This window comes from Dendrobates tinctorius, unplaced genomic scaffold (genome assembly GCF_039654945.1).
Source record: "Dendrobates tinctorius isolate UK_male_01 unplaced genomic scaffold, ASM3965494v1 ptg000177l, whole genome shotgun sequence".
Classification (NCBI taxonomy): Eukaryota; Metazoa; Chordata; class Amphibia; order Anura; family Dendrobatidae; genus Dendrobates; species Dendrobates tinctorius.
This window is the reverse complement of record NW_027361844.1, coordinates 15782035-15809910: the sequence shown is the minus strand read 5'-3', so window position 1 is coordinate 15809910 and position 27876 is coordinate 15782035. Positions and strand designations below refer to the sequence as shown.

Genomic DNA, 27876 nt, shown 5'->3' with positions numbered 1-27876 from the left:
GTTTTGGAAATGTTATTGATAAAGTCATGTATGGATTACATCCGTCTTTAACTGTGTTTCTGTTGTGGACATACAATAAAAACACATGCTCTTTTTATCAGTGGAATTTCCACATCTCATTCAAGTCTATGGGGAAAATCGACAAATAAAACACATTTACTGCTATAGAAATTTACATTCTGTGGATTTCAAAATCACACCCTGAATAGTTAAAAATTATAATGGCATAAAATTTCTAAAAAAAACTAATACTTAGTATAAAAAATGCATCACATACCATGGGAACTTAGCCCTAGGCTATAATTCACACATCTGCTGTACTTCTTCCTGTGCTGTCTATTTTTAAACAGATAGCAAATTGATCCATCAAATTTTATTGATCCATACACACATCTGTTTTAAAAATGGATCCGTGTATCCAATCTTTGATACTCGGGGCAGGTCCTATTCTCATCTGTTTTGCAGATCAGCTTCGTCCATTAAAGTCTATGGGAATCCATTAAACATGGATGAAAAACTGAAGATGTTCTTTGTACTTTGATGCTCCATCCATGTTTCATCCACTTTGAACTCATCCATTGCTAAGAACCAATGGATAAATACAAGTTCAGACAATGTACCTCCTTTAGTTTTTTAAATAGAGATGAGTAAAAGAAAAACGGATGCAAAACGGCTGAAACTCAGAAGCAAAATGGTCCGTTTTTCACAAATGTAAAAATAAACGTGGATGTGTAAATGTAGCCTTAAGGGGAATCTGTCAGCAAGTTTTTCCTATGTAATCTAAGAGCAACATAATGTGGAGGCAGAAACCATGATTTCAGCAAGGTGTCACTTACTAGTCTACTTGTTGCAGGTTTAATAAACTTAGTGTTTTATCAGCAGGAAATTATTACTAGAGGACTAGTTGTCTAATGCCATGTAGTCCTCCTGCTCTGTGTAACTCCACCCCCATCACTGATTGGCAGCTTTCTGACTATGAACCCCCGGTGGGCGGGGTTATACAGAGCTCAGTGTTCGGAGAACTCCTAGATCTGTAGCCTATAACAGTGATTTTATCAAGATCGCAGACCAGAGTGTAACACATCGCTGGAATCAGGATCTCTGACACTACAGTGTGCTGCTCACAGATTACATAGACAACCTGGTGACAGATTATTTTTGATGGGGTTTCAATGTTGCTGATCTATGCTTAGGAAAGGTCATTAATGTCAGACCGATGGTGATCCCCAATATGGCATCCCCAGTATTAGCTGATTAGTGTGGCAGCAGCGCACCAGCTGATCTAAATATTTAAGAGGCTGCAGTGCTCACATAGGTCAAGAGGTTCTTCATTTATTTAATTGGGGGGTGCCAGTAGTCGGACTTTCACCAGTCATACATTGAGGGAATATTGTGAAGATAGACTAGAAATTTAAAGAGTATTGAATGCTCATGTATAGTGCTCTTTCTTGACTCTTGGTTAAGCTTGTCTCATGTAAAACAAAAATAAGTTGGACATTTCATTCTCTTGGACCAGGGTTTGTTGTCAGAAATCTTACGTAAGGAAGAAGATCCTAGAACAGCGTCCCAGTCATTGTTGGTGAACCTTAGGGCTATGCAGAACTTCTTAAACTTGCCAGAGGCAGAAAGAGATCGTATCTATCAGGATGAGAGGGAACGAAGCATGAACCCTAACGTAAACCTGTTGTCCTCATCATCCAGCAGCCCCAGCTCATCCCGCGTTCCACAGGTATGTCCAGTCAGTCCATCTTTTATGGTCTGCTACACAGCCTATATGTGTGTCTAGTACACTATGTATGTATCTTTAATAAGATATGTATTACTTACTTGTCTGTAAGTGCAGGATAGAATGTCCCATGCGACTGACGGAAATATGAGGATTGATAAATTATATGATTTCTTAATGTGTCATGGAATTAGTTGGGTGATCCCTGTTGGCCAGTTATCCAGGACGACACACATGGGAGGTCATGTGTCAATGCAAAATCGTCAGTTATCTGATGTAACTGTATTGAAAAAAAGTGTTCAGCATGAACGTCATACATGAACGTCATAGGCATGAAGGTATTTCACCACTTTTACTGACACAAATTAATTTTTCATGAGTGTTGGCAAAAAGATGTCATAGCCTTCCAGTTGGGTAAGCACAACTCATTTACTGAATGTTCTATGTAAAGGTTTCTTCTTAGAAAAGTGGCTGTGATCAACATTATTTAGTAGTAGGGGCTACCTAAAGACCTAAAGTAACATGCTGCTCAGCCGCTATGTCAGTGAAGATTATGTTTAGATCCTTAATCAAAAATGTAAAGACTTGAACATATGAGCAAGATTTATACATTCTCACAGAAGCTTAATAAATCTATTTTATTAAGTAGATTTCCATAATTTTCATTATCTGTGTAGTCGCCAATTTTTACTTTAGCTAAAATGTATAAAGTTCTGTTATTACAGAGGTCTGTGTAAAACATAGCCATGAATGAGACCGGAGTCTTCCAAGAGCACAGCATAGTCTTTCTAAAGCCTCCAGGTGACACATGTCTGATGAGACCTTCATAACAACACTTTTATTTTGTCCTTGATTTGTCAGCTGATGGGGGAAATCATTCAATTAAAGCATTGTGGCAGAATACAGAAAATAACAATAACAGTTTAAGAAAATTAAAGGCACAAATCAGAGGCAACCTGGGGCCTGGGACTCGAAAATGAAATTTCTCTTTTCATTTCCGCTCATTTCCTAGGTGAAATTAGGTGTCCGACTGGTTAGCATAATGAGGATAATCGTAGCTGGAGCTATGTGCTCAGATGACATACGTACATGTTTAATAAAGAATGAGAGGGACATGTGGGAGTGCCGTAAATTGAGTAGTAATTTATTATTTAGAGACCTGTACCCATTTTCTCATTTTTTCTGGGAGAATTGGTTCTTGCACTGAAGACTTTATCAGACAACAGGAAAGAAGAACAAGATGCGCTAACACACCTCATCTATTCTACAATTGTTTAGGAATTAACCCGTTCAGAATATTCAAATGTGGTGGGTGAGGAAACTAGGAAAGCTTTGCTCTGCAGGCTCCATGCTAGATCAAGGGAGGTGACAACTTTGAACCCAGTGTATGTTAATAAGTTGTTCATAAGTTTTACTTCCATTTATTGTAATCTATTATAATGATTTATTATCATTTTGTTTTTACTGTATATACTATATTGCACTGATTTTATATTTTATGCCTTATCTGTATATATATATATATATATATATATATATATATATATACACAGGGTGGGCCATTTATATGGATACACCTAAATAAAATGGGAGTGGTTGGTGATATCAACTTCCTGTTTGTGGCACATTAGTATATAGGAGGGGGAAAACTTTTCAAGATGGGTGGTGACCAGGGCAGCCATTTTGAAGTCGGCCATTTTGTATCCAACTTTATAAGTGGTACACCCAGGTGCATCCATATAAATGGGCCACCATGTAGATATAAATATATGAAAGTATATATGTACATACATGTATATATTTATGTGCACATATAAATGTATATATATGTACATATATATTTTATATGTACATTTTTATACATATATATTTTTATATAACTTTATATATATATATATATATATATAAGTATTGTAAAGTGAGAGGCACAGAAAGAGAATGAGAGAGATACATACTGTACATTATATATTGCTATATATCCTATGAGACATAAGTGTATTCTGTTCTGCACTATCATATGAAATATATCATTCCATTTAATAAGAGGATAAATTCATAATTTTTATTTTTAATGAATGGTCATTCATTAGTCTGTTGGGAAAATGCGTTATTAAAATTCTAGCCAATGGTTTATGAAATATTAACCGCAATGTTGGCTCAAGAATCCAATGTATTCCAGTATATGGAAAAAAAAAGTCAAGGTCTTTTTCCATGCACGTTCCCTAACTCCAATTATTCCTAATCACAATTAACCTGATTAGAATAATGGACAGGAAGTGTCCCACCGTAGCTAATGCTCCTTGGCACCGACCCTATTGAATCCTTTGACAATTTCTGCACAGATGGTTCAGCTAAAACATTTTCTCTTTTTCTGCCTCTTTCTTCCCACTTCAATCTCCCAACAGATGAAAACCTGCAGTACTCCAACATCCGACATCCAGGTGAAAGTGGAGGGGGAAGCTTCCAACCTTACCATCACAGCTGCTGTTTATGATGAGATTCAGCAGGAGATGAAACGAGCAAAGGTGTCCCAAGCTCTCTTTGCCAAAGTAGCTGCTAATAAAAGTCAGGTGAGCTAGCGGGAAGGGGGAGTGGGCTGTGTGATGTGTCTATGATATCCTGCAACCCCCATACACCCTATAAAACACTGCATCTGTTCATGCAAGCATTATGCTAGAAGAACCATAACTTATAGACGGCTGGGCAAGTACATGTAGCATTTTTCCAGCAGTCTGCTTAACAGCACCCAATTTACATAATTTTGCTATAAAGTAATGTCACATCTGGGTTTTTTAAAAATAATGATAAACAATCAAAGGAATGCATAGAAATATCTATCATGTCTGAAAATATCAGATGTGCACATCCATCCTCATGTCCTTTAATAAATTTGTCATATCTGCAAGACCCTCTTTCTAAGCCCTGCAGAAAATTAATTGATTCTTTATATTTGCAGAGGAAAGACATAGACGGCCAAACATGTGTAGTAATGTATTATATTCCAGTGATTCAAAGTCTATCAGAGTGAGAACCACTCTTCCCATTGGCTGTTCATATTATGTGCACGCCGCTAGGTTCAGATAGGCAGATCTGAGGTTCAGATCTGCCTTATTCTTTAGGTGGAGTGCACCTGGTAATGAATTAGGCACATTTTACTCCAGCAGCACCTTCATTAAGATTGGCATGCATAATGCTAGGTCTGTGGTTTGTCCTGAAGTAGAAGTGTTGCTTCTTTGAAACTCTTAGACAAATAAACTGCATCTTCAAATTTCCTGGATCCTTGGCTTTATTTTATCTACATCCTTTGGTCTGGCAGAGCAGAAATTAATCAATTTTTCCAACAATCACAGTCCTTCCCTTTGTGGGTCTGCAGCAGCCGAATCCAAGCGCTATCTATGGTTGTGGTTACACAACCTGGAAAGTTGAGCACTTTTTCTAAATCCTATCCTAATTTTTAATTGGATAAGACTCTCTTTGCACAATTGTTCTTCCATCCTATTCACCATTATGCTAAATAAGTATACAGCTGAAGTGACAGGAGTTTGCAGCTCCTGTTTTCTGAGGAAACATATTTCCTTCCCTGAGGTAACACATTCCCCTCCCTGAGGCAACACATTTCCTTCCCTGAGGTAACACATTTCCCTCCCTGAGGTAACACATTTCCCTGCTTGAGGTAACACATTTCCCTCCCTGAGGAAACATATTTCTCTCCCTGAGGTAACACATTCCCCTCCCTGAGGCAACACATTTCTTTCCCTGAGGTAACACATTTCCCTGCCTGAGGTAACACATTTCCCTCCCTGAGGTAACACATTTCCCTGCTTGAGGTAACACATTTCCCTCCCTGAGGTAACACATTTCCCTGCTTGAGGTTACATATTTCTCTCCCTGAGGTAACACATTTCCCTGCCTGAGATAACACATTTCCCTCCCTGAGGAAACACATTTCCCTGCCTGAGGTAACACATTTCCCTCCCTGAGGTAACACATTTCCCTGCTTGAGGTAACACATTTCCCTCCCTGAGGATACATATTTCTCTCCCTGAGGTAACACATTTCCCTGCCTGAGGTAACACATTTCCCTCCCTGAGGTAACACATTTCCCTGCTTGAGGTAACACATTTCCCTCCCTGAGGTAACACATTTCCCTCCCTGAGGTTACATATTTCTCTCCCTGAGGTAACACATTTCCCTGCCTGAGATAACACATTTCCCTCCCTGAGGTAACACATTTCCCTGCTTGAGGTAACACATTTCCCTCCCTGAGGTAACACATTTCCCTGCTTGAGGTAACACATTTCCCTCCCTGAGGTAACACATTTCTCTCTCTGAGGTAACACATTTCTCTCCCTGAGGTAACACATTTCCCTGTATGAGGTAACACATTCTCCTGCTTGAGTTAACGCATATTTCCCTCTCAAATGTAACACATTTCCCTGTCTGAGGTAACACATTTCCCTCCCCCAGGTAGCAAATTTTCCTGTTTAAGGTAACACATATTTCCCTCTGAGAGGTAACACATTTCCCTGCCTGGGGTAACACATTTCCCTGCCTGGCGTGACACGGCAGTGAGTTTTTCTTCCCTATCTCCAGCCCTCCGAGCTCATCATAAATCAAGTCAGTGACTCTGGATCTTATATGGCACTGACTTTATTTATGGTGAGCTGATAGGACTGGTGACACAGCAGAAACACTTACTTCTGTTATAAAACAAACAGGGAAATGTGTTACCTCAGAATGTAACAGCTGCAAGCCCCTGCTGGTTCGTCTGTATACTCAGTTATCATAGATAATTCATACTCCCACTCCTCTGCCCAGGAATTTTAGTTTGTACTGACCATGTTCCTGAATGGTCAGACACAGCCATTACACAGCACACAGCAGGGGCACATTTATAAGATTATCTCAGCACAGGAACATCAATTGTGGAACTTATTATTCCACAATCTTTTTATTAAAATGTGCTTGGTTAAGGGGAAACCCATTTAATGAATCAGACTTTCAGTGTCAAGAAAGTAAGAGCATACAGTGGGTACAGAAAGTATTCACACCCCTTTACATTTTTCACTCTTTGTTTCATTGCAGCCATTTGGTAAATTCAAAAAAGTTTATTTTTTTCTCATTAATGCACACTCAGTACCCCATCTTGACTGAAAAAAACAGAAATGTAGAAATTTTTGCAAATCTATTGAAAAAGAAAAACTGAAATATCACATGGTCATAAGTATTCAGACCCTTTGCTCAGATACTGATATTTAAGTCTCATGCTGTCCATTTCCTTGTGATCCTCCTTGAGATGGTTCTAATCCTTCATTGAAGCCCAGCTGTGTTTAATTAAACTGATAGGACTTGATTTGTAAAGGCACACACACTGTCTGTATAAGACCTCACAGCTCACAGTGCATGACAGACCAAATGAGAATCATGAGGTCAGAGGAATTGGCCAAGGAGCTCAGAGACAGAAATGTGGCAAGGCCCAGATCTGGCCAAGGTTACAAAAGAATTTGTGCAGTACTCAAGGTTCCTAAGAGCACAATGGCCTCCATAAGCCATAAATGGAAGAAGTTTGGGACCATCAGAAGTCTTCTTAGACCTGGACAGCCAAACTGAGCAATCATGGGAGAAAAGCCTTGATGAGAGAGGTAAAGAAGAAACACAAGATCACTGTGGCTGAGCTCCACAGATGCAGTAGGGAGATGGGAGAAAGTTTCACAACGTCAGCTATGCAGCCTTCCACCAGTTGGCAAAGTCTCCCAACATAAGCCTATCCTCAGTGCAACACATATGAAATCCCGCAGAGAGTTTGCTAAAAAACACATGAAGGACTCCTAGACAATGAGAAATAAGATTCTCTGGTCTGATGAGACGGATAGAACTGTTTGGTCATAATTCTAATCAGTATGTGTGGAGAAAAACCAGGCATCACCTGCCCAATGCAATCCAAACAATGAAGCATGGTGGTGGCAGCATCATGCGATGGGTTGTTTTTCAGCTGCAGGGACAGGATGACTGGTTGCAATTGAAGGAAACATGAATGTGGCCAAGTACAGAGATATCCTGGATGAAAACCTCATCCAGAATGCTCTGGACCTCAGACTTGGCTGAAGGTCCACCTTCCAACAAGACAATGACCAGAAGTACACAGGTAAAATAACAAAGGAGAGGCTTCATAACAACTCTTTGACCATTCTTGACTGACCCAGCCAGAGCCCTGACCTAAACCCAGTTGAACATCTCTGGAGAGACCTGAAAATGGCTGTCCACCAACGTTCACCATCCAACCTGATGGAACTGGAGAGGATCTGCAAGGAAGAATGGCAGAGGATCCTCAAATCCAGGTGTGAGAAACTTGTTGCATCATTCCCAAGAAGACTCATAGCTGGAATAGCTCAAAAAGATGCTTCTACTCAATACTGAGCAAAGGGTCTGAATATTTATGACCATGTGATATTTCAGTTTTTCTTTTTTAATAAATTTGTAAAAATGTCTACATTTCTGTTTATTTCAGTCAAGATGGGGTGCAGAGTGTACATTAATGAGAAAAAAATGAACTTTTTTGAATTTACCAAATGGCTGCAATGAAACAAAGAGTGAAAAATTTAAAGGGGTCTGAATACTTTCCGTACCCACTGTACTTGTCCATGAACAATGTGGTCACATTGCTATTATCTAGGGCAAGCATGTGTTGTGGTCAAGACAGGCTGCTGAGCATTTCACAGGCACCTGGTTTCCCTTGTTTTCTCACTGTACTTGAGAGACTAGTGCAATAAATGATGCATCATAGATGATTTGTATGTCAAAAAGCAAATGTACCAATTTTTTTCTATATAGATTATGATCTATTGAAGGCAATTTTTGGTATATATCTATCTGATCATGTATGCATATGTCTATACAAAATTAACAGTGATTTTGTAGTGTATTCTGTGCTGAAAAATCACACCACAGGTTAATTTATTCACTTTTTGAGGTGCCATATTCTTAGTGTCAAAACCCCTTAATGCTAAAGCTGATGTTAATAGAATGTGGAGGATCTGTAGCCTGCAAGAACTGTGCAGCCAGCACTAGCCGTGATGGGAACCTTACACCTGATTGGTCATGGAGTATGCTACCATAAATAATACCCTCGCCTGTTTTGAATTTCACAGATAGTCCCAAGCCTGTCTAATAAGGAAACTTTCACAGACATTAAATAAGAAGCTAACATCCCATTAGGGAGATATAAGTCATGCAGACGTTTCATGGGCTTTTGCAGTTAATGACCGGCATTTTGGGTGAGGTTACCATCATTGTGCAAGTTTAATAAGAAAAAATAAAGCTCACTTAAAGGAATCTTCTAAATAAGGTATTGAACACACGGATGCTGTTTATGGGGCTTAAGATGAATTATATTGAAGGTATCAGTGCCAAGTGGTCTGATAATGAGAGCCAGACAACAAAGATACGTTTATGCAGGCAGCCAAGCCTGAGACTAGTTTTGTGTTGCGGAGGTTCTAGTTACTGTAACAATGTACTGTATATACTGTTTTTTCTTCTCAAGTGGATATATACTGTACGTATATTACGGCCTTGACCACATTAAAGAGCAGACTTATGTATTAAAGGGTTTTCTATTATGTGTGCTCTTTTACAGCTGAGTTATTTTAGCTAGCTGAGCTTCAAGGGAGATATACAATGTCCCATGCTCAAAAGGTGAATTCTTGGATGTTGTTCCTTACTTTTTTGGTGAAAGGTCTTAAAACCGCAATGCACATTACATGACTGTTGGCCTAACAGTGGTTCAACATATCGTTTGGCCAGCGGCTATTTTGGTTGGCTCTCCCATACAGATGAGCGCTCCTTCGACCAGTGTTCTCCCCGATATGTTTGGTAGCAGCTTATTTCCAGAAGAACAAAAGAATCTCCAGTACGTAATTTGACGTGCTGGATCCTTATCTCTAACAATTGTCCGGGGACTCAAAACACATTAGACAGTTGTCTGAACCTGTTATCATCGACCTTGGTCTAATGTGTATTTGGGGGTCTTAGGGTTGGTTCCATTGTATGATTCATTCATGTGATCCAACCAATCGTTGTATGAAAAGGACATTTAGCAGTGTAGACAATAAATAAATCTGCATGTTGATAGAGTTGTTTTTTGGGGTTGACACAAAAATGGCTTCCCATTTGTAACTTCTTATCGACTTTATGAAACTACACAATTGTTTCCAGTCATCAAGAGCCACAACCATGCCCATGGTTCTACTGAAACAATCTCAGATTACCATAAGCTTTTAAATTCATTAAGACCTCAAGTCAACCAGCTTATAGGCTACATTCACAAGAACCGTATTTATCAGAAAATCTACCAAACTTTTGTACAAAATCTACATGGAGCTGGCATACATGTATGTGATATGTATAACTTTTCCTATACAGATTTCCAGCTATAAAGCAGATAAATACCGTAGTGGAAAAAGGTGGCATGTCACTTAATCTTGATGGAAAAACTGAGGATCAGCCCTTTTTATGACAATAGGGCTAATCCTTGAACAAATCTGCAATGGATGTGCTGTACACCCACAGCAAATTGGGAGCTGAAATCTGAGTATACGTTGGATTTTAATGTAATGTGTGAACATGTCCTTTATATAACGATTAGGGAGAAGAAAAAACCACGAGATTCCACAACAGAGATTCCAAAGGAGACTCTTGGATTTTTTTCCTGTGGATGTGCAGTTTGATATGCCACAGATCCGCACACAGCCCCATTTAATAGGTTGATAATAGGTTCACTCACTGAACAGACCTCGCTCCATGCCACACCTTTCGGAAAGCGATATCATACCCTACCACCAAAACCTAGGAGACATAGCCATATCTGCAACATATCAAGCTTCATATTCTTAATCACGTCCCTTTTCCAAAAACCAATCTTTCCCAGATGTATTGCCAGTATGTCTGAAGCTTGGGCCCAAGCAAACAAATCTTTGAAATTTGGAGCATAACTGTTTCCAAACCATCCGCCCACCTTCTAATCCACTGTGAGACCGCCAGATTCCTTGGCACCCCAGCTGCCACCTATCTAGGCAGACCGCTGCCCTTAATGCTGCCCAGAAGACAAATGAACGTCCCATAATCCACCAGCGCATTTATCCATACTTAAACAAAATCAGCCCCGGACCAACATACTATTGGAACCTCACAGACTCTCAAGACCGATCCTCTTCGTTACTTCCTAGCCTAAGCCTCTCCTGACTGTCTCTATGGCTTCTCCCATCCGAAGTTAATGCCCATTGTAATCCTCAGAAAGGATAACTTCCTAGTCCAAACACCTCTTTTTATTGCCTCAAATTGAATATGTGACAGAAAATAACCGTCCTTATGTATCAATAACAGGGTACCCAACGCGCCCATTATCCACAGAAAGAACTCTCCATATAAATCTACTTAACATATAAGGAGAACTAACCACATCAAACAACCTTACCTTGCAATCTTTGCCTACGACAACGGTTGTTTTGAAAATGTGGCAGAAACAAACCGTTTTTTATGTACCAATAACAGGGCACCCAACGTGCCAATTATACACAGAAAGAACTCTTCCTATAAATCCACTGCACATATAAGGAGAACCAACCACTTTAAACAACATTATTTTGCAACCTTTGCCTTCGACATCCGTTTTGGGGGTACGGATAAATGTCGTCCCCCTGTTCTCAAACCCGTTCGCATCCCATTTCCGTAGCCCTCCTTCCCGAAATCTAGAAGGACTGACTAACTCCCTCAATTGAAAAGAAAAAACCCAAAATAAGGTTGCTGGGAAAGTGCCCTGAAAAGGAGGTAACTCCTGTGAAGAGGAACAGACATCCACTAGCTGATTGCCAAAATCAGCAAATACATGATAAGACACCGGTCAACTCCCATCCCATACCCTCAGACCAGAAGGATTTTTGCTAAATCCTAAATACCCCTGAACTTAAAATTCAAAAGCTATATCCGACATTAATTTATTCAATTTAGGAACAGACCAACTCTTCTCCTGACTATACCCAACCAATAACACCGGATTGCTCTCCTCCTACAGCCCTTTGTCCAATGCCGACCTCCAATCCTCCCAATTACCACATGCCTAAACATATTATGTCCACCTACATTAAAGACCTAGACAATAAATCCCTTACTGCCACTACTGCCCAATGGAAAGTTCCAGAACTCCACCGGACACATCCACCTTGTTAAACTCGCTCCCACTGTGGACCAGAAAAAGCTTCAAGAATAGGGTAACTCACGCCACACCCAACCTCAGCTGATAGCCACAAGTCAAATTAGGCCCAGCCAAACCAAATGCTTTAACACCCTGGCCAACGTCCGCTCGGGAGGAGATAAGAAATTTTAGGGGCCTATCCTCCCAAACCTTTGAAATCGAAACAAAACCGAATCTTCCACCCTGAAAAGAACTCCATTAACCTACAATGATAATTCCACAATGATTGGGAATACCTGACACCAAACCCGATAATACGCCAGACCATTATTACACCCAACATTTGGCCCTGACTCTACCAACCACCATTACTAAACCAAACCTTTTGCCCTGACTCTACCAAACACACAAACTGAAATGTCCAAACCATAACCATGATGACCCATCAAGCCAACAAAAGGACCTAAATCCACCAATGCAATCCAAATGGACCTGCTATTATACAACTCTCTTTTGAGGCAAAAAAATGCATAGACACTGTCGCCATGGATAGCCGACGGCAGAACGCTTTGCCCAACGGCATAAACTTACAGGCAAAATTAGCTTGTCCAGTAGAGATTGAACCTCACGCAACGTCACCATCTACAAATCACTAACCCGACTCGCTTCAGCCTTCATGTCAACCATCATTTTCACCGGTAACCTGCCGTCCAATGCAAATTGTATCAATTTGATACCCAAAAAAACTCAATACTGTCACAGGATCCACCGTATTTTGGGCCGCTAAAGGGGCCAAAACTTACAGGCCATGTTCTCCATTGTCCGTAATAGAATGATCATGATCCTAATCCTAACCAGTGACCAAAAATTCATCCAATTAATGAATACAGGAATTGAAAGCGAACATCTCTGTTAACGACCATTCCAAAACAAACCAAGCGTCACAAGAATATGAACATGAAAGGGAACACCCCATGAGTAGACAATGATCAACAAAGAGACCCAATCCCCAAAAACAACCCAACAAATACATACTATCCGTTTTGGCTCAGTTCCCTTTCAACACAACCGTACCCAATCCATAGCAGCAGCAAAAGAAGTTTACAACACCAAACCCAACTGAGGGTCGATGCCATCAGTTACCGATGACCTTTACGTAAAAGAATTGTGATGAATTTCTTAGAATGTACTAGGCCCCTTCATTTATCACCACACAAATCGGTGAAACCCTCAAATTATTGAAGGGGAGCCTATTTAAACAGTCCATCCCTTTTACCCAAAGCCACATCTTTATATAATTGCTTAGAAAGCAAAGACCACTTCAAGTTTCGGTAGACAACCGAATTTTAACTTCAACAAGGGGAATCCTGAAAACCGTCCCTAAAACCCTCTCTTACCCGTGGGCTGCTGTCTTATTAAGACACCTATTTAGGAAGCCTCTCTTCCCGACACAATGACCTTGACCCTTTTTTTTTTAAATTCCATCTTTACCCCCTTTGCTTTCTTCCCATGAAAACACTTTACCACCCCATGACCTACTTAAATAAACACGGCCCTTCCTCCATTGCCACCAAGTATCCTGACCGCTACAAAGTCCCGGTGAACACAGGAAACGATTGTTTCCTATGCCCCAGCCTAACCGTGGCCCTTATCCTGCCCGGCCGCATGGCTTTTCATTGTCACAACTACTCAACATATTTAGCCTAAAAACCTCACCAATCACATTCATGTAACCACAAATCCCGAGCAGTTCTCCAGTGACCTTTCGTAAATAATGATAGCTAGTATAGCAGATAACTGTACCCATTAGAGAAGATTCTGCAAATTAAACAAACCCTTCTTTTATCCTCACCTCACCTTGTGTAAATTAAAACGTTCCACTTGAAGCAATGAAAAATATCTCAACATATTGTCCTTTCCAAATCGTGTCCCCTTCCTCATGTTTGAAGTGCACCCCCAAAGTCCCCTCAAACACAAACCTCACCCTTAGCATAATCATCTAGTAGCAATGCATCCACTCTTTCCTCCACCCCTCCTGCCTTCACTAATGGGCTGCACTTCATGCCGAACTGGATGTATGTATCTCACCCACTCATATCGCCTTAAAAAAAAACATATCCTTAGCACTACCCAGCCTTGCTGCGGAAGGTGCTACCCTGCCTTGAGGGGTCCCGGATCCCCATAACCCGTAGTGGTCCCAGATCCCCATAACCTGACTAAATCCCGTATGGATCCCAGATCCCTATAACCGGACAAAATTCCGTAGCCCATGCAAAATAAGCATCATGCCTCCGCTAGCCCCCTTAATAAAACAACATTTCTAACCCGTACACTCAAAAAAGGCTAGCAAAGGGTTAAGAGTAAGGAAAAATGATCAGTCTCACCTGGCTGTCTGGGTGCTGTGATCCCAGCAGGTGCAAATCTTGAATCCGGATGAATCGATTTGTGCTGGTCCCTGAAATGTTGCTAATGATCGATCTGAAGCCTGCATGTTCCATCAGGCTCTCCCTTGCTCTTTGCCCCCAGGCCAGCCTGACACTGCCCGCCATCTTGTTGAAGCGCCGCTTCTGCCGCTGAATGGGCGGTGCCGGCCGGCTTCCGCACGCGATGGTATCCTCGCTGAAGGGCCTGCGAACCAGGCCCCTGTCCTCTCACCGTATCCTCCTGACCACGCTGAGCGGATCTGCCACCCGACAGGGCATCCGCCGCACCCAGACCGTAAGCCTTCTGTGACGATGTAGAGAGGGAGGCCGATTCCTCCCCCGGTTGCAGGCCCCACCGCCTAATCGGATTCCTCCCGGATCTCGTAACGTGAGCCGCCGGCTTACAGCTCACACCCCGAGCCGGAGGGTGCCAGTAGGGGCTCCTGATGCGATGCTGAACCAGAAGGGGACCTGCGGACTAATGTATGCCAGAGAATTAGCTCTCTGCGGCCGACGTCCATCCTGCATTGCCTGAGGTGACCCGGTCACCGCTCCCTGGAGCAAGCCTTAGAAGGCAGCTTGCATCCAGCTAGCACCCAGCGACTCCTCAGCATACCTCAGTTGTTGGAGCATTGATTCCATCTCCATAATTAAGGTTCTACAGACGAGACCCCACAGCTTCTTGTCACTATGTGGGGGAACCTAAAATGGCTGCCACACTAAGATGGACTCTGTCTTATAATGATAACTTGTACACCACCTCTGACCCCGCCTCCCCCTCATTCCAGTACTAGCCCCCACCTTATTCAAATACATTAACCCCGTAATACCATCCTAATCCCTAACTCCAGCTCACTATATTCCCACTCAACCCTGTCATGTCGGCCTCCCTTTTAAGGCCTGCGGCCCAGTACGGCCGCTCTTTACCTTGGTCACCTCACATAGACTATTTCACATGATTTCATACTGTTACTTCATAAACACAGTAATTGACTTGTTTTCTCTCAGTAATAACCTTGGCTTACCTGTGTAGGTACAACTAATAATCATAGCATGCCATCCATGCAAATGGCAGGCAAATGAGATAAACCAGAGCTGCAGAGAGGTCCACAAGGTCATCTGACTTCATAGTTTGGGAGATTTTGTTCTCTATTAATCAAATCACATTCTAGTGTAATAAATATAATGAAACCTGAAGCCTCCACTTTATGGGATTGAGCCTACTGTTCTCATGTAGTATCTTCACATGTTCTCTTGTTAATGTGAGTTTTGTTTTAAAGGGAACCTGTTATTAGATTGACGGTGCCTAAATCATGCGCTGCATGAATCAGACTCTGGCTGCGTTATTGCAGCCATATACTTTTTAGGGTATGCTCACACAAGCGAATAACACGACGAATTTGGATCAAGCACATCCATATAAGTCTATGGGTGCATGTGAAACATTGTACTGCACTTAGATGTCATCCGAGTGCAGACCGACATCCGTGGACTCAGACAATAGAGAAGATGGAGAAATTATGTTCTCCATCTTCTCCACACCTGTGATGTGATTCTCTCATGCAAAATAAATAATCGAATCCCACAAAGATGACACTCGGCTCAAACTCTGAAATTAGCATCATCGACCCGATTTTCTCACATCAGAGAATCTACGACCATATGAACAAGCTTGAATTTTGGTAGTGTTTCACAGAAAACCTAATTTAAAAAGCAGACCAAGCAATAATTTTTTTAGCTGACTAGTCCGAGACAGGTCCCCGGTGGCTTATGGCCATGCGCTCCTCTCGACTCCCCATACACACATACGTAAAGGGAAAGACCTGTCAGTCTAGAAATCTGAGGAGGGGGAGAATTGCCAAAGGACCATCCTCAGACTTTTTAAAGTATGCTTTCTCGTAAACACTGCAGTTTTTCAGAGTAAAACATACCTGGCTGCAATAATAATAATAATAAATTTTATTTTTATAGCGCCGACATATTCCGCAGCACTTTACATTTCAGAGGGGACTTGTACAGACAATAGACATTACAGCATAACAGTAATCACATACAGTAGATTATAACAAATACCAAGAGGAAAGAGGGCCCTGCTCGCAAGCTTACAGTCTATGAGGAAAGAGGTAGACACGAAAGGTGGGTGGTAACAGTTACCCTGATTGTATGGACCAGCCATAATGTTAAGTGTGTAACAGTACAGACACAGAGGGCTAATGGATGCATAAAGCATGTGGGAACATGATGCGGGAAATCTGGTTATGGTAAAACTTTTGGCTGTGCCACACAGGGATAGATTCGGTTAACGTGTTGAGGCGATAGGCCAGTCTGAATAAATGCGTTTTCAGGGCACGCTTAAAATTTTGGGGATTGGGGACTAATCGTATTGACCTGGGAAGTACATTCCAAAGAATTGGCGAGGCACGTGTAAAGTCTTGGAGACGGGAGTGGGAGGTTCTGACTATTGAGGATGCTAACCTCAGGTCATCAGCAGAACGGAGGGCGTGGGTAGGGTGGTATACTGAAACAAGGGAGGAGATGTAGGGTGGTGCTGAGCCATGGAGGGCTTTGTGGGTTAGGGTAATAAGTTTATACTGAATTCTGGAGTGGATGGGTAGCCAGTGTAATGACTGGCACAAGGTAGAGGCATTGGTGTAACGATTGGTGAGGAATATGATCCTGGCTGCAGCATTCAAGACAGATTGGAGAGGGGAGAGTTTGGTAAGAGGGAGTCCGATTAGAAGAGAGTTACAATAGTCCAGACGAGAATGAATAAGAGAAACAGTAAGAGTTTTTGCAGAGTCAAAAGTAAGAAAAGGTCGAATTCTAGAAATGTTTTTGAGGTGCAGATGACAAGAGCGAGCCACTGATCGAATGTGGGGGGCAAAGGAAAGCTCGGAATCAAGTATGACCCCAAGACAGCGGGCCTGTTGCTGGGGAATAATAGTGGAACCACACACGGAAATGGCAATGTCGGGTATAGGTACATTAGTAGAGGGAGGAAACACCAGGAGTTCAGTCTTTGACAGGTTCAGTTTCAGATATAGTGAGGACATGATGTTAGACACAGCGTTTAGACAATCGCCGGTGTTTTCTAGAAAGGCTGGCGTGATGTCAGGAGAAGAAGCGTATAATTGGGTGTCATCAGCATAGAGATGGTACTGGAAACCAAATCTACTGATTGTTTGACCAATAGGGGCAGTGTACAAGGAGAAGAGGAGGGGGCCTAGAACCAATCCTTGGGGGACCCCAACAGTAAGGGGAAGGTGAGAGGAGGAGGAACCGGCAAAAGATACAGTAAAAGAGCGGTCGGAGAGATAGGAGGAGAACCAGGAGAGAACGGTGTCCTTGAGGCCAATGGAACGGAGCATAGTGAGGAGGAGCTGATGATCCACAGTGTCGAATGCTGCAGAGAGATCCAAGAGAATTAGCATGGAGTAATGACCATTTGATTTAGCTGTTAGCAGATCATTAGAGACTTTAATGAGGGCAGTTTCAGTGGAGTGTAAAGAGCGGAAACCGGATTGGAGAGGGTCGAGAACAGAGTTTTCTGAAAGATAGCGGATAAGACGGGAGTGGACCAGACGTTCCCGGAGTTTAGAGATGCAGGGAAGATTAAAGACAGGTCTATAGTTAGCGGCACAGTTTTGGTCGAGGGATGGTTTTTTAAGTAGTGGATGTATGATGGCATGCTTAAATGAGGAGGGAAAAATACCAGAAGAGAGAGGTTAAATATTTTAGTTAGGTGATGCGTGACAGCAGGGGACAGGGACTGGAGGAGATGTGATGGAAATGGGTCACTGGTTCAAGTAGTTGGGCGAGAAGATGCAAGGAGCCTGCTTACTTCTTCTTCTGTGACTGGTTCAAAATCAGAGAGTGAGCTAGATGCAGTGGGGGAGGGAGGACAGTGCATGGTATGCAATAATACTTTCAGTGCCTGCTTCATGCTCATTCGGGCAGTATGAATCAGATGACAGGTTTTATTTAATTTAGACATTTTAACAGTAAGAATAAAACCATTAAAAATCCATATGGATAAGTCTGAAGTGTAAGAGTTCACCACCACCTGAACCAGAGAACCTGGCTGTTACTTCCCTCCGCTTTATGATATTGTTTCTGTCATAGTTTATTCTTATGAAAATGCTCAGTTTTTGCCCATAGAACTGAACATGCCTTGAATGTGAAGTATAACCAAGTCAAATCCCAGAAATCATTTAATAAAGCAGCTTTTTCTATACATACAGTACAGGTGCTTCTCACAACATTAGAATATCTTCAAAAAGTTAATTTATTTCAGTTCTTCAATACAAAAAGTGAAACTCATATATTATATAGAGTCATTACAAACAGAATGATCTATTTCAAGTGTTTATTTCTGTTGATGTGGATGATTATGGCTTACAGCCAATGAAAACCCAAAAGTCATTATCACAGTAAATTAGAATAAATAACAAAAACATCTGCAAAGGCTTCCTAAGCGTTTAAAAAGGTCCCTTAGTCTGTTTCAGTAGGCTCCACAATCATGGGGAAGACTGCTGACTTGACAGATGTCCAGAAGGCAGTCACTGACACACTCCACAAGGAGGATAAGCCACAAAAGATCATTGCTAAAGAAGTTGGCTGTTCACAGAGTGCTGTAACCAAGCATGTTAAAGGAAAGTTGGGTGGAAGGGAAAAGTGTGGTAGAAAAAGGTGCACAAGCAACCGGGATAACCGCAGCAATGAAAGCATTGTTAAGAAAAGGCCATTCAAAAATTTGGGGAAGATTAACAATGTGTCATTGCTTCAAGAGCCACCACACACAGAAGTATCCAGGACATGGGCTACAAGTGTCACATTCCTTGTGTCAAGCCACTCATGACCAATAGGCAACGCCAGAAGCCTCTTTTCTGGGCCAAGGAGGAAAAGAACTCTACTGTTGCTCGGTGGTCCAAGGTGTTGTTTTCAGATGAAAGTACATTTTGCATTTCATATGGAAATCAAGGTCCCAGAGTCTGGAGGAAGAGTGGAGAGGCCACAGTCAAAGCTGTTTGAGGTCTAGTGTGACGTTTCCACAGTCAGTGATGGTTTGGGGAGCCATGTCATTTGCTGGTGTAGGTCCACTGTGTTTTATCAAGACCAAAGTCAGCGCAGCCGTCTACCAGGAAATTTTAGAGCACTTCATACTTCCCTCTGCCGACAAGCTTTTTGGAAATGGAAATCTCATTCTCCAGCAGGACTTAGCACCTGTCCACACTGCCAAAAGTACCAATACCTGGTTTACAAACAACAGTATCACTGTGCTTGATTGGCCAGCAAACTCGCCTGATCTTAACCCCATAGAGAATATATGTGGTATTTTCAGAAGGAAGATGAGAGACACCTGACCCAACAATGCAGATGAGCTGAAGGCTGCTATCAAAGCAACCTGGGCTTCTATAACATCTCAGCAGTGCCACAGGCTGATCGCCTCCATGTCACAGGAAGAAATAGGAGCCCCAACCAAGTATTGAGTGTATTTACTGAATATACATTTCAGTAGGCCAACATTTCAGATTTTAAAATCATTTTTCAAGCTGATGTTATAAAGTATTCTAATTTACTGAGATAATGACTCTGGGTTTTCATTGGCTGTAAGCCATAATCATCAACATTAACAGAAATAAACACTTGAAATAGATCACTCTGTTTCTAATGACTCTATCTCACTTTTTGTATTGAAGAATTCAAGTTAATTAACTTTCTGATGATATTCTAGCTTTGTGAGAAGCACCTGTACATTACAGTTGAATAATTATATCAATGTCCAGATCAGAAACAGTGACATAGTCAACACTCCATCCCTGCCATTCCTGGTTTGATGGAGGTTGCTGGTGACCTACAATAGCCATGCTAGTCTAGAGAGTTAACTTAATGACTGTCCCTGGACTAGAAACTGCCCGTATTACTGTTCTATGGATATTTACTAGTGATGAGCGAGTATACTCGTTGCTCGGGTTTTCCTGAGCACGCACTCGTGTCCTCCGAGTATTTTCGCGTGCTCAGAGATTTAGTTTTTGTTGACGCAGCTGAATGATTTGCGGCTACTAGACAGCATGAATAAATGTTGGGATTCCCTAACAAACTGGCAATCCCCACATGTATTCAGGCTGTCAAGCAGCCGCAAATCATTCAGCTGCGTTGACAAAAACTAAATCTCCGAGCATGCGAAAATACTCGGCGGACAACTGAGCATGCTCGGGAAAACCCAATCAACGAGTATACTCACTCATCACTAATATTTACATATAAAGTGCAGCATTTTATAAAGTTATATTTAGGATTTGCCAAGATTGAATTTAGTATTCAGGGGCATCTGATCAGTTTATGTAATAAGGCATGGTGGTAGAGTCTTAACAAAAAAAAAGAGCAGACAAGTTCTGCTTAAGAGATTGTACCAGAATAGGTGTAAAGTTGATGAGTTTTTCAAACTCAATATGGGACTAAGGCTACATTCACACATCTTTGTGAAGTGTCGGCATGATGCCAGAATTATATTGGGGATCACACAGATCCGTTGAATATGTTCTATTCTGACCCTTAAGCTCGGATCAGATTAGGACATGTTCTGAGTTTCACAGATCTGAGTCCATTCGTCCATTCTAGTCAATAGGGTCCATAAGGCATCTGATAAGAAATCGGGCAGCTCACAGACATTTCATAAGGATGTGACAAAGGATCATCACAAAGATATCAGAGCAGCAGAGTAAAGCACCGTGGGTCAGTTACATGACTGCTACTACATTCAAACGGGGGAGATGGGACCCCAGTTCTCGTGATCGGTGGGTGTCCCAAAGATCAGTATTATTGCTTCTCCAGTAGAAAGGATATAATATGCAATCTTAATAGATCCATTAGTAGAGTATTAACTTTAAAACATTAAGCTGCAGCCTTTTTGGTACATGCAGACATTTTGTCGGGTACAGGTGACTTATGGTCACACTGTCTGATCACGATATATTCCAGGATGACATAGGGCTGTCTGGTACCATTTTTCATCTATTTTAAAACCAGGAATAGGAAAGGAAACACATTGAACTTCTTGAACCTTGAGCATAGTCATGATGGGAAAATTAGAGCTAAACTGCAGTACCTGACAGTGGCCACTAAACCATGTGTAGAGCCGCAGTGTTCCACCCTGTACATTGCATACATCCGGCCAAGGTTGGAGCAGATAACAGCTGAGCAATGGAGGTACCTCATGTAGGACACCCACAAATCAGATACTGAAGACGTATCATACTCATACTGTATGTCATCAATATGTTACGACCAGAAAAAAAAAACTTAAAATCCTGGCAGAGTTTGATCAAGTGTTACAAAATAAGTGAAAGATATGCCCGTTTATTGGATAAATAGCCTTTTTGGCTGGTTGTTACATTGCCTGTTTAAGTCTCCAGCCTTGCTGTGAAATGCATTGTAGCGAAAACCACTAGGAACCTACTTAAGCTGCTAAATGAATAGACACACAAACCCCCCTATATACCACATGGCAAAATATAATGAGGGTTGGAACTGCTAAATGACTGAAACTGCTAAATGCATAATGCTACTTGGCAAAACTACTGTGCATTTAACGGTTTTCCACTCTGTAATAAATGACATATGTGGAAAACGTGCAGCGAATGTGAAAAACGGCACAATTGGTTTAGCAAACGTGCCCTTTTTTCTCTCTGTTCCTCCTCGTGTGAATATCAAAGTTGTGCAGCCTGTAATGGATGGTTTTATGGGTCGTTTTAGCAAGACTTGTGGGTCACATACTTGGTATTATAAATGTCTACATAATGTACCAGCTTCCTTGGAAAGCAGTAGGCTGCGGCTACCATAATACAGTTAACCCTTTGTGTAGCGTAATAAACTAGATTAAATTGTCAATAGCTCAAGAATAGAAATATGTGTAGTTTTATGCTTGGAGGCTAGTGTAAAATAAATCATAATCATCCCCCATATATTTTATTATATATGATATTGTAAAATAAGGGCAAAGTGCATACATTATAAGGTATAAGGTGGTAGGAGTACCCTCTAAGCTATGTATAGCTTTTAAGTTCTAAAAGCCAACTACTTTTAAGAATGACCGTATTCCCCCACCCAGTGGCAACCCACCACCCATTCTGTATGCAGGTAGGGAACTGCAGCACAGCTTCATACAACTGAATAGGGTGGGCTAATAAGCAGGTAATTGCTAACAGAGAGAACTACCTGCCCTCTTTCTGGTAACGGCTCAGAGTGGTCACTGACTGCTCCTACCGGTGATTTACTGTTAGGTCCTTATATATTTGGACAGAGACAACATTTTTCTAATTTTGGTTCTAGACATTACCACAATAAATTTTAAACAAATCAATTCAGATGCAGTTGAAGTTCAGACTTTCAGCTTTCATTTGAGGGTATCCACATTAAAATTGGATGAAGGGTTTAGGAGTTTCAGCTCCTTAACATGTGCCACCCTGTTTTTAAAGGGACCAAAAGTAATTGGACAGATTAAATAATTGTAAATAAAATGTTCATTTCTAGTACTTGGTTGAAAACCCTTTGTTGGCAATGACTGCCTGAAGTCTTGAATTCATGGACATCACCAGACGCTGTGTTTCCTCCTTTTTGGTGCTCTGCAAGGCCTTCATTGCAGTGGTTTTCAGTTGCAGTTTGTTTGTGGGCCTTTCTGTCTGAAGTTTAGTCTTTAACAAGTGAAATGCATGCTCAATTGGGTTGAGATCAGGTGACTGACTTGGCCATTCAAGAATATTCCACTTCTTTGCTTTAATAAACTCTTGGGTCGCTTTGGCTTTATGTTTTGGGTCATTGTCCATCTGTAGTATGAAATGACGACCAATCAGTTTGGCTGCATTTGGCTGGATCTGAGCACACAGTGTGGCTCTAAATACCTCCGAATTCATTCGGCTGCTTCTGTCCTGTGTCACATCATCAATAAACACTAGTGACCAAGTGCCACTGGCAGCCATGCATGCCCAAGCCATCACACTGCCTCCGCCGTGTCTTACAGATGATGTGGTATGCTTTGGATCATGAGCTGTACCACACCTTCGCCATACTTTTCTCTTTCCATCATTCTGGTAGAGGTTGATCTTGGTTTCATCTGTCCAAAGAATGTTCTTCCAGAACTGTGCTGGCTTTTTTAGATGTTTTTTAGCAAAGTCCAGTCTAGCCTTTTGATTCTTGATGCTTATGAGTGGCTTGCACCGTGCAGTGAACCCTCTGTATTTACTTTCATGCAGTCTTCTCTTTATGGTAGATTTGGATATTGATACGCCTACCTCCTGGAGAGTGTTTTTCACTTGGTTGGCTGTTGTGAAGGGTTTTCTCTTCACCATGGAGATTATTCTGCGATCATCCATCAATGTTGTCTTCTGTGGGCGCCCAGGTCTTTTTGCATTGATGAGTTCACCAGTGCTTTCTTTCTTTCTTTCTTTCTCAGGATGTCCCAAACTGTAGATTTTGCCACTCCTAATGTTGTAGCAATTTCTCGGATGAGTTTTTTCTGTTTTTGCAGCTTAAGGATGGCTTGTTTCACCTGCATAGAGAGCTCCTTTGACCGCATGTTTCCTTCACAGCAAAACCTTCCAAATGCAAGCACCACACTTCAAATCAACTCCAGGCCTTTTATCTGCTTAATTGAGAATGACATAATGAAGGGATTGCCCACACCTGTCCATGAAATAGCCTTGGAGTTAATTGTCCAATTACTTTTGGTCCCTTTAAAAACAGGGTGGCACATGTGAAGGAGCTGAAACTCCTAAACCCTTCATCCAATTTTAATGTGGATACCCTCAAATGAAAGCTGAAAGTCTGAACTTCAACTGCATCTGAATTGTTTTGTTTAAGATTCATTGTGGTAATGTCCAGAACCAAAATTAGAAAAATGTTGTCTCTGTCAAAATATATATGGACCTAACTGTAGCTACTCCATGTCAGCAGAGCAGCTCTTCTTCTTCCAGGCTGCTCTGTCGACGGAGCGTGACTGCCAACATCATACTTATTTACTGCTGTCTTTCTGCATTTAGGCAGCAGGGAGCCAACTGTTAATCAGCAGGACATCAGCATTCACGCCCCATCAAAAGAGCAGAGTGGAAGAGCAACCAACCACTGCTCTGTCGGCATGTTGTCTGCAAAAAAAGCCACTGAATTGCTGGCTGGAGCGGTCTTGGACTGCTTTGTGCTGGCAGATATTGTCGCCGGGGACAACAGCCAGATCGTTAACAACTACCGTACTTGCTTGTTAGTTCTTTGGTCCATAGTAAAAAAATAAATAGTGTAGTCCTTGATATCCTGTTTAATACTGGCCACAAACGGACTTAAGGAGGATTGCACTATGCTTCATATACTGTATACCATTTGTGCAAACTATGCATCTGCATAGGGACCCAATAGTCAATTGGGGCCATGTTAAGTTTTCTGTAAAAAAAAAAAATGACAGCGCTCCCTACAGCTTAGTAGATTGACTGGAAGAGACTGGACAAATGATTCTATTATCCAGATTTACCAGTAATGTGGAATAGCAGTGAGTCCTATCACCTTGTCCTCATCTGATATCATTAGCGGTTGAGGTCCACATGCTATTCCTGTAGAGGGGCCGGCTGCTATCTGTGCCCACCCCTTGCTAAACTCAGTTCATCGTATAATGGTTACTTACCAGCAGAACATTAGGCTTCTATACCTATATATATGTATAGAGTAATTACTGTCTATATGAAATGGTATGCAGGATTATGCTAGCTCACTGTTTATTGTTAAACTAACAGCACTGTGACTACCTGGTATTCTCAAAAACTGCTGAGAAAAAAAAAGAAGTATTTTGACCTTGACATTGAAAGACCTTGAATACACACCTTTTTCATACAAACTCAGACAAACATTTCACTATGGTAGTTAGACCTTTCTGAAGGTGAGAAATACCGAAGTGTCAGCTTGAAACTCTGCTCGTATTTTATACCACACTAGCAAAGTAAATATGTTTGACTTGACATATTTTACGTTCCTCATTCTCTTATCTTGCTGTCACTTGCAAGACTACTTGTTAAGATCACAGTATGGAGATTTATGGGTTTCTGCATAGCTCTCAAGCATGCTAATTCCATGAAAAACTGAGACTTTTGATATTTAAGAGGGCGAGACTAATGAACAATATGGGGGCATGTTATGCATTTGGTTAATACATTATCATTCTGTTGGTGAACTTCTCAGTTATGTCGGCACCACAGTGATTTTGACCATAAAACTAATGAGAAACCTTAGCAAATTGCGTGACGATAATGTTCCTCACCCAAAACAAAACAAGCATTCAACTTAGATCCTAACAAGTCCTAAAATTTCAGGTGTGACTCCACTTAAGCCCAATATATTAATTTCCCTTTCCCATATGTCACATGAACATGGCTCATAAGGAGACAATGAGGATCCCCACCATGGATTGTTTCTTTATTGCTGTGCTTGCTTGGGCATCGCCTTACTTTTCCTGACTGATGTAGATGTAAAAAATCTATTTCTATATTCTTGACCCTGCTTGAGCTGCTATTTTGTTAAAAATGCATGGGACATCATAGTGTATCATCCATGCCATATGCAAATTGCCTCTTCAGAGAGAAAGAGGACTTGAACTCTGTAGCACCACCATGCAGCAATCTTACAAGTCACAATCAACCCTTTAAAGTGCACCTGTCAGCAGTTTTGGCCATTATAAGATACAGCCATCACCTATCAGGGCTTATACACAACATTCTACAGTGCTGTATATAAGCCTCCAACCTGACCTGGAAGAAATGAAAAATAAGTTTTATTATACTCACCGGGGCTGTCTAGTCCGATTGGTGTCGCTGATCTTGGTCCGACGCCTCCCATCTTATTATTGCCGCCCTCCTGCTTGCTTCTTGTGGATGACGCAACCCTACATCATCCACACAGGATCCCTGGCATCACGCTTCTGCACAGGCGTACTTATCTGCCCTGTTGAGGACAGAGCAAAGTACTGCATTGTGAAGGTGCTGTGAAAGGTCAAAAAGCGCCGGCACGTGTGCACTGCAGTACTTTGCTCTGCCCTCAATGGGGCAGATAAGTATGTGTGGCGCCCCTGAGGCTGTCGCCACAGAGGTACTGCACCTCCTCCTGAGGTGTGGTGCCCCACCATTCAGGTAAGTTGGGGGCTCCTGACCACGCTCCAACACTCGCACCCCACACAACAGAGTAGTTCAGCAAAGCCACATTGCGGCTCCCTGCTTGGAGTGTAGCAGAGCACCTTTGGGGGCTCCCTGCTTGGAACACGAAACGTGCTGGGAGGTGGGTGGAGTTGAGAATACATAAAAGAGTGGGAAAGTTTAGGATTACAGGTCAGTCTGAGGGAGGAAGTCACTCAGAGAGGAGTGAGGAAAGGAGATCCCTGGAAGAGGGATGGAGGAAGGAGTGCTGCAGTTGCCTCAGTGATCTGAGCCAGCTGGCACGGGAAAGGAAAGAAGGAGAAAGACATTGAACTGAAGCCTGAACTTCCATAAGCGAGAAAGACAAGTACGGAACGTAGGAGTAAAAGGGAACACAGAGGATGTGGGTTAGAGGAAGAACCCTGCCTAGAAGTTCTAAGCGCAAGGCCGGGGCCCGGTCCCCGGGGTTGTATGGACACTAATGGTTCTGCAGCAGACACCGGTGGAGTAGTGGGCTGTAAATGCACTACTCCCATCTAAGACTTGGGGGCACAACAGCAGCTTGGATAGTGAGCTGGGACTCAGGAGTAAGGAGTCCCCGAAGCAGGCTACAGCTGTCTGCCGTACAAGTAGAGTTCTTGGGAACATCAGTCAGGAGGCACTCCAGTGTAACTCAGTACTAGGAGTACTTCACACTTAAAGGCGCTATAGAGGAGACGTTCAGAAAGGCACATGTTGGCAGAGTGTTGGAAGGGAGCATTCCATCTTGCCTGGAGGTTGACTGAGTCCCTGACCCGGAGGACACGGCACGGAGGCAGGCACCTGTGTGTACTACAGACTGTGAGTAAAGCTTTGGAACTACAAGCCCTGGTGTCCTCCATTCATTCCTGCGCCAACATACCGGGTACCGCTACATCTGGGTACCAACATCTACACTGCCCTGGGGCTACAGCTCCACCTGTGGGGAGTTTCACCATCTTGGCTGCAACACACCATCAGCCCCAGAGGATCTGCGTGCAGCGTCGGCCTATCATCTCACTTGCCGAACACCACAGGTGGCGTCACGAACTTTTCCATTAACTACATTCCACCATTAAAACTCCCCCTATTAATTGGGCGCCCAGGGCCACGGACCGGGTCACCGCTGCTGTGACACATCCCGCCGACACCGGCCCGGTACCGAGTACCCCACGGCCCTGGGAGGGCGACCCATACGCCTGCACAGGAGCGCGATGCTGGGGAGCGTGTTTGGATGATGCATGGTCGCATCATCCACAATAAGCAAGCAGGAGGACGGGATCGCAAGAAGAGCGACACCCCTCAGACTGGACCGCCTCGCAGGTGAGTATGATAAAACTTATTTTTCATTTCTTCCAG

At 42.3% G+C, this 27876-nt stretch overlaps 1 protein-coding gene across 2 annotated transcripts in view; it reads left to right on the top strand.

Moving 5' to 3' along the window:
- SATB2 (SATB homeobox 2) overlaps positions 1-27876 on the top strand; it is a 284827-nt gene that overhangs the window by 167995 nt on the left and 88956 nt on the right. For both annotated transcript variants that reach the window (XM_073551555.1, XM_073551556.1), the window contains exons 9-10: positions 1517-1729; positions 4132-4296. In XM_073551555.1, the coding sequence (XP_073407656.1) occupies positions 1517-1729; positions 4132-4296 (378 nt within the window). The remainder of the gene's footprint in view (positions 1-1516; positions 1730-4131; positions 4297-27876) is intronic.